The sequence below is a fragment of the Parus major genome, chromosome 3 (assembly GCF_001522545.3).
Source record: "Parus major isolate Abel chromosome 3, Parus_major1.1, whole genome shotgun sequence".
Lineage (NCBI taxonomy): Eukaryota > Metazoa > Chordata > Aves > Passeriformes > Paridae > Parus > Parus major.
Window position 1 is genome coordinate 84,491,474 of NC_031770.1, and position 12,033 is coordinate 84,503,506.

A 12,033-nucleotide genomic window follows, 5' to 3' on the forward strand; every position below is an offset into this window, starting at 1 on the left:
GAAATCCTGGGACTTTGGTTTATTCCTGTTATATAGGCTGTGATATATTTCATGTGGTACTTACTGTCCAGCTCTAGGTGGTTTCTTTCCCCCCCAACCTGTCTGCTTCTGAGTGTGACCCAAATGGGTGAAAAAACCCAATCAAATCCCGAACATTATACATGGATATGTGTCAGGACATCATTGAAAGATGCTAAGAATATATACAGCCAGATGAATTCTCTGTTTATTAAATGTTCACTTCTGAAAGGGAATTTACTGCAAATGATACTCCAAGAAAACAATAACCAATGTTTTATGAATTTGCTTTAGGTGAACAAGGAGAAAGAGGAGAAAGAGGATTTCCAGGCAGAGGACTGAAAGGTTATCCTGGACCAAGAGGTCTTCCAGGTAAATATAAGAGAGTGAGGATAAAGAAGATATATAGTAAAAATTTTTACTCAGAACTGATACTTCAAGCTGCCTTGAAAAGATAGGAGTTCGTTAAGCAGCAAATGCCAAAATTACAGTGCTTCAAAATTTTTGCTTCATAGGTGGTGATTCAGTCAGAAATCAGAATTAAAAACAAAAAAACAAAAAGCTACCTCCTCATTTATCTCAGTGTAGAAAGATTAGGAAAAATGTAAAGAAAACATTAAGAAAAGGAGGCAATTGCACACACATGAATTAAAACTGCCTCTTTTAATATATCTTTTATATATATTATATACACATTAGTTATATATAAAAAATTAACAAAAAAAGACCATAACTTCCAGATTATCTCACTGGCAGACACAGCAGTCTTCAAAATCTCCAGTCATAATTTAGGATATTGTATTATTTCTGTGGTAATGAATTGCAGTGTTATATTACATGGCTTCAGGAGAGATTCCTGCTGATGGATGAAGCACAGCTGGCCTCTAGTGGCCAGCGAATGAACATAAACATGTTATTTCCATCAGTATTTCTGCAGTATATTTCTGTGCTTATATAGCAAAACGAAGTATTCATATTTGTTCTCTTGTGAAAAAGTCTAGTATTTACTGCTCCCAAGGATGTCTGTGTAACTCAGAGGTGTTTTCTGTAGAAATCTATAGCTGGAAGAGGCTTCCTGAAATCACTGTTTTTCCTTTCTTCATTGAAGATTTAGAAGTAAAAAAATACTTTAGTGCTCAGAGTTACAATCTTTACATCTATTTCCCCAACCATCTGAGTGGGGAAAAAAAAATAAAATTGGTATTTCTTTTTCCAGAGAGCTAATGAAATTCTGTGGTAGCAAGTAGCATCTACCTTGCCTAGGCATTGGCTGAGTAGAGCATCCTGCAGAGCAGACCTGCACTAGTACAACTGGAGAGCACTGGGACTGGAATGCCATTGCCGTAGCTGTGTAATCGCAGCTGGGGTGTCAGGTAGAGGAAAATTGTCCCTATAAGTCGGAATCCCTCTTCGGAATACCCTGAGAGCAGTGAAAAACCATCTCCATACAGCTTTTAAGGACAGGATGCTAATTATGCTAAGCAAGTGGTATGCTGCCCTGTGTTTAGACCTGCATCCACTCTTCCAGGTGAACCAGGCAAAGCCAGCTATGGCAGGGAAGGCCGTGACGGTGACCGAGGTCCCCCTGGGGTGGCCGGGCAGCCTGGGGTTCCTGGGCCCCCTGGCCCTCCCGGCCCTCCCGGCTACTGCGAGCCAGCGTCCTGCAGGATGCAGGCGGGACAGAGAGCAGGGAAGAACATGAAAGGGCCCTGAGAGTGCCACCCTGCGTCGGCATCCATTTACATCCTGCACAGACAGCTGAGGACAGAATAACCAACCAAGGAGAACTGCAGACACGGACAAACCTTTCAACCAAGGCTTCAGTAAGGTATTTTTAACACACTGGTTGTTCATTCTTCCAAAAGGAGTACTTAGCAACACAAGCTGGAACAATGGTGCTTACAGAAATACCCAGGTGCTGCCTTCTACCTTCTCCTGTTGGAGGGGAATAAAAAGAACATGTCTGTTTTTATTTTTGATTTTGTTTAATAAAGAGTTTGTGTGATTTTTCCTCCTTCCTTACTTAATTCCTGTGTATGATGTGTACAGTGAAATAATGTCTTCAGCCACCAAATAAAAGAAGATAGTTTTATTTACTGCAGCTGTAGCTATTCTTTCATACTTATAAAATAAATTCTAGCATGTACCCTTCATGCACAGTCATTTCATCGTATGTGTGTCTTGCACAGAATATACTAAACTTCCTTCAGCTCTTCAATTCCATCACAAAAACCTAGGTGGGAGGTTCTTATGAAGCCCTCCCAGCACTGTTTTTGCTGCCAATATCTGTAAAGGTACAGTCACAGGGTTGTTGTGAATAACCCATGTGGCATATCGTCTTCATTTTTGACTCCAACTTGTCTTGCATTTGTAATTCCATATGAAGCCCATTCCAGCTTGCCTTGTTATAAGTGACATTAAGTGACATTAAAATAAAATAGCCACTGTCAACAGAATTTTAAGTCCTAGAAATATGTGTTTCCTTTAAAAGATTAAAAAACCCCAAATTATTAAATAATTTTTTTAATGTATGGTTGCATTCAGTATTGATAGCCAGAACAGCCAGAAGGCAGCCATTAGATGGCCCAAGTTGCCTTTTTTAGATACTCCGTTTTTAGAGGAAAATGTGCAATGTGAATGTTAAATCCTCTGTATAAATTAAACTATTTTTGGTTTGACTTTACCTCTCTGAAGTTTATTCTCTCTCCAAGACAACAATGAAACCACCCTATGATGTCTCCTTTCTTTTCATTATTAGCCATCCAAATATTCCAATACAAGCTTTGGCACACTTGTGTTAAGCACTGATTTTTTCTCCTAGCCCTTAACTGTCTGATCACGTTCCAAACACTTGACTTGATGGCGTGTGAAAACAGAGAGAAATAACAAGATCCATGGAGCTCTGCATTTTGCACATAACATGTAAGATAACACTGAAGGGGAAATATACTGGTATAATGTATGATCCAAAAGGAGTTATTGAAAAAAATAGTAGTTAAACCTTCCTCAGACCAAACCCGATTTCCTACATTAATACTACTAGAAGTCACCAAAATCGGCAAGTGCAAAGAATTTCATTATTGAGGGACAAATCCAGAAGATTCCACACTAGGTGAGCATCTTTAGAACACATAAAGGGGATTTCAAAAGTTTTTGAATTAAGTCAGTTTTTACTGACTTGGGGAAGAGTCCTCAAATTACTCCTTAGATAGTGGAACAAATAAAACACTAATAAAAAGCCCTGTAGTTTCACCAGCAAACTTTTATTTTGACTATAAATTGTGTAAAACTGTTGAAAAAAAAAATCTCACCTGATAACAGAATGAAAATATTGTTTTTGGTATGTAATGCATAAACATATGAATCAAAAGAAGCAACCCCCGTATATTTAAATACAATTGTGAAGTGCTTTAGAAAATAAAGTTTGAAAAATGCATAAAATTCCACAATAGAAGAAATCTCAGGTAGGAGCAAAAATACTCATATGCAAAACCCAAATAAGAATTCTTACAATCAAACAAATTCAACACTGAGAGTCAATTCAATGCAGAATCTTTATAAGTGGACATCTTAAGATTGTGACAGATTTTCTGCCTTCAAGCTGACTCACACGTTTTAACTTAAAGAGCTGAAGGAAAAAATCCTCAAGCCCATTGAAAGTCCTTATGGGATGCATAGGTTAATCTAATTCTCAATTTCAAATCTTACACAAGAATGGAAAAGAGATACTTGACAAATGGTAGACTGTGCACCATAACATAACAGAGACAGGATTTTTAGTAACAGCACATTCAAGTAAAATTAAAACAGGATTATGAATTTAAAATAAAAATGTATTGACTACTGTGATACAGAAAAACAAAAAGCTTTTAAAATAAATTTAGAAGACACCGTGCGAAGAGACCAAGAGGTTTCATAAGCCACTGTCAGCGTGCCACCAATTTTAACCAGATGCTCCTGAAATCTCAGTGAAATCCCAAGTAAATATTTTCTCATCTCCTTCAGGTCCAGCATCATAAAATTCTGTGAGATTTATTGAACAGAAGACTAATGAGAATCTTTTACCCATCATGATCTCTGTAACCACTTCTAGTTCTGGAGGTTTAATTGCAGTGTGATAAATATGTATTTTAGCTCCTCAGTTGCTTCAGTATAGGCAGAAGCCCAGAAAAAATCGTAACAATAACCAGTTTATAGCCTTGTTTAGGTTGGACAAGAACATTAAGATCATTGAGTCTGACTGTTAACCTGGCACTGCCAACAAATTTGGTGGCCTTCTGACAGGGTTATAGTGGTGATGGACGAAGGAAGAGGGAATGACATCATCTATCTGGACAAAGAATTTGACACTGTCCTGCACAACATCCTTGTCTGTAAACTGGAGAGACTTGGATTGGACAGACGGACCTGGGTGGCCACACTAAAAGAGTTGGGATCACTGTCTCAATGTCCACATGGAGACTAGTTTCTCAAAGGTCCATGTTGGTACTGGCAATGTTTAATGTCTTTGCTGGTGGCATGGACCATGGGATCGAGTGTGCCCTCAGCAAGTTTGCCAACAACACCAAGCTGTGTGGTGCAGTCAACATACTGGAGGGAAGGGATGCCATCCAGAGGGACATGGACAGGCTTGAGAAGTGAGTCCATAGGAACCTCATGAGGTTCAGCAAGGCCAAGGCCAAGGTCCTACACATGGGCTGGGGCAATCCTCAGCATTCATCAATCCAGCCTGTCCAGATTCTCCAGTTTACAGAGCCTTCCTATTCTCCAGCAGATCAACACTCTCACCCAGCTTGGTGTAGTCTGCAATTGACTGAGGGTGCCCTCAATCCCCTCATCCAGGTCACTGATAAAGACATTGAACAGGGCCAACCCAAATTCTGAGGCTTGGGGCCAGCTGGATTAACACCATTCACCATCACTCAATTAGCAAGTATTCATAAAGCTGCTGCCGAATACTGAGCTAAGAGATGGATGTATTATACATCTACAGATTATATAAACATGGAGTTAATATATGAGTTTATATTTTCCTGCCTCAGCCATCAGTGGGTTCAAGCAACTTAGCTGCTACCAAAAAATCTTGAATGTTTCACAAAGGCCTAAGTCTCTGTAGCCAAAGAAGCTCTAGAGCAATATTTGGAGCTCCTAAAGGATGTATGAAACCAAGGCTAGGGAGGATTACACTACAGTTTGTGTCCTTGAATACCTTAGTCATGATCTGAGTTCACCCAGAGCCAAGCACAGATCTACAACAAAATTTGTTTTCCTTCAAATATGAAAAGTGTCAACAGATGGTATTTTGAAGGTTACTTGAAGGACAGAAGGAGCAAGAAACCAAGTTTCCCAAGAAACACTTTGTTTCAGAGACAGCAGTGTTAATTTATCCTGGCAGAACATAGCAGTTGTGCTCTGCGTACAAATGCCGCATTTTTGCAAATGTTGTTAAATTGCTTAGATAACTGGGTGAAATGTGTCTGCTTGACCTGCTCATCACTGTATTCTTTTTTGGCAAAGTAACCTCTACTTCCATTATACTTAAAAAATGCATCTCCTCTGCTCATGGGTCACAGGTAGAGAAGAAATATCAATATTTTGTAGGGAAAGTTACTCCTGTGTGATTTGCTGCAGCTTGTTTTATTTCCTCCCTTCAATTTTTTGTTGTTTTGTTTTGCTTGCTGGCTGTGCATTCAAAAGGATGAGTAAACCTGGAAGCTTCAGACAATTAACAAGACAGACTTTCTGAAGCCACTATGAAAACGGAAGAAAGAAAATCAAGTTAGTGGTGAAATTATTACCTAGAGTCCTTTGGAATGCCATTGTCATTTTTCTTCCTGGGAGAGTTAGGCAGCAAGAGAAAAAGTGAAAATTCCTGAAGTTCCCTGAAATTCAGTTTCTTGAATAAAAGTGATTATCTCCTACTTGGGCAGGAAGTTTATTTGCATTCAGAGAATTCAATAATTTCTGTAAATTATGTACATATTAAGACCAAGATTTTGCATTTAGTTGATCTGTTTGTTTGTTTGTTTTGTAATCCAGATTGCAGAGCCCTAAGTTTCACCAGACCTGACTTCAGTGGGGGTCAAAATCCAACCCCCCCAAAATTAGCCAACCTGCCCTGACTTCTCCCCAGAGCTCACTGCAGTGGCTTTGTGCCTCTCCTTTTTCCTGCTTGCAGTTGCATCCTCCCTCTCATGATTTGACACAGAAGGAAAGGCTGACATTTTTGACAGAGCCACAAACAGAAAGCATGTGAAATATTTCCATTTCCATCCAGCATCATGTTTTAGATGTACATGGCCACATAGTAATGTAAAAAAGTTATTTTTCATCCACTTAATACATTTCCATTGAACTGAATCTGAAATGCTGCAAACCAAAAATATAAGGAAGGAAGGAAGCAACCAGTCATCATGTTCTATGATTCATTCAGTGACAGCTGCATATAATTCAGAAATGAAAAAATACAAAAAACCAAGGTGTGTCATTGAGAATCCTTCAAACTTTCTGACTGGAGACAGAATATATTTACATTAAAACTGCAAAAAGTAATTAAATGCATTCATGTTTATAGAATAGCAGACTAAGAAAGAAAACTGCTAAAGACATGTAGACTCCAATTTTTTCAGTTACAAACTTATTTTGGTCTAGAATCTGTAATGTTTGTTAGCAATTAATATTTGAAAACCATATTTCCTACAGTATCCTGAAGCTTGAATTTTCCACTTAAATACCAACCACAACAAGGTCAGGGGTAAACTTGTTCTCCATGGCCTACACCTACCTAAGTGCATGGAGGTGATTTAAACATCCATCCAGTACAATAGAATTGTAGTGGACATATCAGATTTCAGGAAAAGTTTGCATTACTTGGTGCATCCAGAAACCATTAGAAACTCAATAAAAACACACCCCAAACCAGCAATGTTTTGATTTCTGTGTTACTTTTCTTGTTCTAACATCTCCTATTAGAGCAGCAGTTTGACTGCATTGGTAAAATGCAAGATTAGGGACTGATTTTAGGTAGTCTGTTTGGAGAAACAAGTTTATAAAATGCTAATTTAAACGGTGGAGTTTTTACAATATTTTCATATAAACATTTTAGAAAAAAAAAAAAAAGAAAAGAATTGAGTGTACATAGACATGAAAAGTAATATTTCATCCTTGTGAAAAAGAAGAAAATCCAAAATATTTTGTGTGATTATCCATTAATTAAAACCCCCACTTATTTAACAAAGCTGTGCATATCTAACATCATAGCCCACAGTCATAAAATTTAAGGGAAGGAAAATCAATCCTGTTTCTGTATCACAGTGCTCTTTTAAAATTGAAACCAAATTCAGTTTAAGGTAAGAATATTGGTTCTCAAAACATTGCCAGGCTGCACTGCTGCCCAATAGCACATTGGATGCTGTTGAAGCTTTTCACAGGTGAGTCCCTCCTCCCCTGGAGACAAACAACACTGCAGGGGACATAAGTGATGCCTGAAAGTGAGATGTCCCACCACAACATATTCTTTTGTAACACAGATAAAACATAATATAATAATAAACACAAATAAAATCTTAGCAATATTATCTGACAATAATTGTCCAAGAAAGGCAGTATTTCTGCAAATACTCCCATGCAGAACTAAAGAAATTTGAAGAAAGAAAGTAGAAAAAAAGTCATTCTCAAGAACAAAATCAGAAACATTGTTGTGCTGTGAGAATACACATGGCTGGGTCAGCTCTTGTGCCACTGGGCGAGTTGTGCCTGGGCTGTAATCTTTGTACTGAAAGGATGTTTTGCACTCCACCATGTGGACAGCAGGAGTCTGCTGCAGCCTCGGGAGAGCTTCCCTCCTAGCAAGTTTCTGTACATTTTTTAGGCAAACTGGGTAGTTCTGTACATAGCTATTTAAAGAAAATCCCAACACTTAATAGGTTCTTAATAGGTGATTAAAGCAACTTGCCATAAAATATAATAGTCTGACCCTGAACTAGGCTAAAGCTTAAAGAGCTTTTAAGAAATGTTTAAAACATTTTGTCAAAGTTATTTCACTTCTGAGTCTTGTTGCATGTAAACAAACCCAAAGTTGAGTAAAAGACCTTAAGCTACTGGGAAAAAAAAAAAAAATCCCTCGTGTTTATTTCCTTGCAGTGCTTACTGCAGCATGAGCTGCTCAAAACAGATACAAAACAGTTAAAGCAAATTGCAAAATAGATTAGCATCCCCTCTTCCCTGTATGGCCTCCTGCCCAAAAATGAAGACAACATCAGTCTGAAACTGCAAAGAAATTTCAGGGGCCCAATCTGAAAACCATGCAGACACACGTTTCCAGCTATATTCCACTTTCAATTCTATAAATACAAAGTAGGAGCAAGCCAGTGTGAAGTACAGTTAAGATGGGATTAACTGTGTTCTACCTCAGTGAAGAATGTGGCATCTTAAAATAGGTATTGAGATAGCCCATATAAAAAAATACCCGTTTTCTCACATGAGAAAATAAAGTGGGCTTTTAGCAAAATAAAAATAATGCAACAAGATAATTACCAAAGTTACCTGCAAATCAACTGAAAGCATTCAAATACATTTTAGAAAGGCCTTTCTCTTTGAGCCTATAAAAAGAAAAAGGCATCTGTAGGAAACATAGATGAAAAAATAAAACTTCTTCAAATATAAAAAGTGTTCTGCTTTCCAATAAGTTCAAGTAAATTAAAATACAGCCATTGCATCTGGCAGATAACAGATGCTGGGTTTCAGCAAGCTAAAAGCCCCAAAATATACAGATACCACCAACGCGGCGCAATGGTCTATGTACAGCCTTCCAGGCTGGGGCTGCTTGGGAACCTCCAAGTCACGCAAGTACTACCACAAGACAGCACCCTTTTCAACACTATCACGGAAAATGAAGTTCAGAATTAACTTATGAAGTAAAAAAATGTTTAGATTATTACAAATATTGGAATTACTAAAGAAGTAACAGGAAAAAAGAAAAAAAAAAGAGAAAATGTTCATGGAAGATACCTGACCAGCAGTTCCTTTCAGAGAATGGACAGCAGTATGTGGGGCTGTTCCTCCTCTGTGTCCATGTTTAGACACCCAGATGTGTTGGTGCAAGGCTGTACTCTATGGATGGGCAGATCTGTGGCCCGCACAGTGGTTGGTGACTCAGTGCTCGGTTTCCTCACCATTCCCAGCACTCCCACAGCCCTGGCACTCTGAGGACCAGAACTGGAAGGGTGATCAGTTCCACAGAGCAAACCAAACATGCTCCACCAGTTCTGGAGTGGACCCAGCAGTTCTGGAGTGGAAGCAGCTTGTGCTCAGCTAAGCTCAGGCAGGACCACTTATCCCAAACGCACCTTTGCCCCAGTGGGACAGGCACCCGCTGCCCTCGGATCAGAAGATGCGCTGGCCTGGAGAAGGGACAGCCGTCGCCTCCCGAGGAATGAGGGGGGTGAGAACAACAGGAGGTGTGAGGACTGGGTTTGCCTGTGGGCTTTTGACCCCATTCTCACAAGGAACAGACAAAACACCCTGACTCCCCAGGGTGTCCCCAGCTGCAGGGTGTATTGCAGGTCTTTCAAAAGATAATTTCATGGTGTGCCACAGGTTTTCTGCCATCCTCATTCCTGCTGCCCTCTCCTGCCCCAGGTATTTACTCTCAGCCTTCCATCCATGTGTTTCCTTTAACATCCTTTTGTAGAAAGCACCTTCCCTCCTCCAAACATCTAACCAATGAGCATGTCAGGGATGTTTGCTTTCCCTCTCAGAAAGCGTCCTGAGTGCCCCAGCTGCTGCCTGAATTAATTCTGTCACCTCTTGCTCTCATCTTGCTCCTCTGCTCTGGGTGCAAGTGCTAGGAACTCTATTCAGAACAAATGCCAATGTGCATCTTTTGCTAATGATTCCCACCACTCATTCTTTAAGTTCTTTTAAGCAAAACCCCGATGTCAGCCAGATGAATGTATCACAACAGCTTCTCTGGAAGCCAGCACTTCCAATTTGAGATTATTACCCTGGTAGCTTAGTACTGCTCAAGCACACAGTTACCAAAACTTTCTCTGCCTGATGTGGGAGAGTGACTGACTTCCAAATGATGGGGTAAGAACCCTCAGTATGGCTTTGTATCACCTACAGGTGCATTTTGAGGTTGTAGGTTATAGATGTTTGTGTTCTCTAAATGGCACCTTCACTTTCTATTGCACTGTACAAAATTCCACAGGACTACCTTAGGATCATGGCTTTCCTAATAATCAGAAGTGAAATTTTAGCCACCCCTACTCACTCCTTTTCAGGGTCACCTGTGTGATTGATTTTCTCCAGCTTTTCTTTTGCTCAACCCTTTGAACTCTATGGGATTTACACATTGTTCAGTTTTGTTCATCATTGACATTTTCTGTTCCTGTAGCCTTTACTAAATGCCTAAAAACTGGATGCTGTTGCTCTCAGCAGTACACCTTTGTAGGAGGGTTTTGTGTTTTTTTCCAGATTTCTCTTGAACTCAAGAATTTTCTGTCACCAGTTAAAAGAACCTGTGGGTTCTGCACTCTACAGATACCATGTTCTTCTCAAGCTTATTCCAGCATGTGAATGTTGCAGGAGGAACAGGAAAACAGTGCCATCACCAAGATTAGAGGCTTGTGAAGTTCCATTCTCCGACTATGTAGTCACCACCCTCTGCTCTAAAGCAGGGGGTCACCTTGGCTGTAGGCAGATTTAATGGCAGATTTAATGTAGACCTGATTACCGGCCTTAGTGCCCTTTCTCAGTCCATGTACTGGTTAGAAGGTGTGCCAGTTCTCAGTCCAGAACACCACCAGCAGCCTCTTGCTGGGGTATGGGTAACCATGACTAAAGTAACATACAAACCCCCAGCTGGGACAAAATCCAGTCAGGAGAGACATTTCCTGGAGTTACACCTGGTGATTTTCCAGTCAGTCAGAAGCTCATCGTTGGATGGGATAAGAAGATCATAAACGCATCTTTGTTTCCTTCTTTGCCATCTTGGATGTGACTGAAATGGTGGGCAGCACTCCTGGTGCACAGCAGACCCTTCTCAGAAGGTGTGCTGGAGCCTCCTTGAGGGACATGAATGTTTAGTCTAAACAGAGTTCCCAGTGCTCCAGCTCAGATCCTCCATTCGCCATGAACGAGCATGCTTTGCAACTTCAGAAATGTATTTTTTCCATTTCAAATTCACCACCAGCAAGAAAAATAAAGCCAGCTTACATATAGAGGCATACATAATGTCTTAAGTTATAGTAAAATATTTTTGTTTGAAGAAAGAAGTTTCTGAAAATTATTTGGGCCTATTTTCTGTTCTAAGCAAAATAAATATGAGAAACAACACATGGAATGCACTCTGGAAAATATATGACATCATGTCATCATTATGACACTGCAAATAACATAGAAAAAGGCTCAATTTTGTGCCTCACAAATTATCTATATACCATGCAGTGTCAAGAGTAAAAAAAAATGCACCAAATAGTTCAAAAATTAAGTTAACTTATTGGAAAGAGTGAAAAGTGACCGTGATCCCAAGTGTCTGGGGGAGAGGGTTTTTATTTCCTGCTGGTGCGTGAGCGAGTCTGTGATACGTGGTAGTAGCAATCTGCGGGATTGCATCTCCCGTTGGGTCCGGGCGGCCCCTGCGGTCCTGGTGAGCCTGATGTTCCTGGTGGGCCTGGCAGGCCAGCAGCTGGCAAAACAAAGCTAGAATTAGCAGACTCTTCACCAGAACATGTGCAGTGCCCTGCATTCCGCCACTGACATCTGCTGCACTCCAGCACATCCACGAGAAGGCAGCTGGGGCTGACCTCACGCTACGACCCAGCTCGAGAGGAAAAGCAGGAGTGTAAAACCAGTGTTAAAAACAGGAGAAAGGCCTGTTAGTTTATAAATAACAATAGCAGAAATAAATCTGGAGACTTGTACCTGCAGGGCCAGGTGGTCCAGGGTTACCAGGCAGTCCAATTCCAGGCTCGCCTCTTTCCCCTTTCTGTCCTCTATAACCTACACAGAATA

General features: G+C 40.2%; 2 protein-coding genes across 7 annotated transcripts in view; one reads left to right on the plus strand and one right to left on the minus strand.

Moving 5' to 3' along the window:
* Nucleotides 1–2,701, plus strand: part of COL9A1 (collagen type IX alpha 1 chain) — a 63,396-nt gene extending 60,695 nt beyond the window's left edge. The window contains exons 37-38 of the mRNA XM_015622441.3: nucleotides 313–390; nucleotides 1,547–2,701. Of these exons, the coding sequence (XP_015477927.1) occupies nucleotides 313–390; nucleotides 1,547–1,731 (263 nt within the window). The 3' untranslated portion in view covers nucleotides 1,732–2,701. The remainder of the gene's footprint in view (nucleotides 1–312; nucleotides 391–1,546) is intronic.
* Nucleotides 2,702–3,262: 561 nt separating this feature from the next.
* COL19A1 (collagen type XIX alpha 1 chain) overlaps nucleotides 3,263–12,033 on the minus strand; it is a 186,569-nt gene continuing 177,798 nt past the window's right edge. For all 6 annotated transcript variants that reach the window (XM_033512990.1, XM_033512991.1, XM_033512992.1 and 3 more), the window contains 2 exons: nucleotides 11,944–12,021; nucleotides 3,263–11,707 (listed from right to left, as the gene is read on the minus strand). In XM_033512990.1, the coding sequence (XP_033368881.1) occupies nucleotides 11,571–11,707; nucleotides 11,944–12,021 (215 nt within the window). In that variant the 3' untranslated portion in view covers nucleotides 3,263–11,570. The remainder of the gene's footprint in view (nucleotides 11,708–11,943; nucleotides 12,022–12,033) is intronic.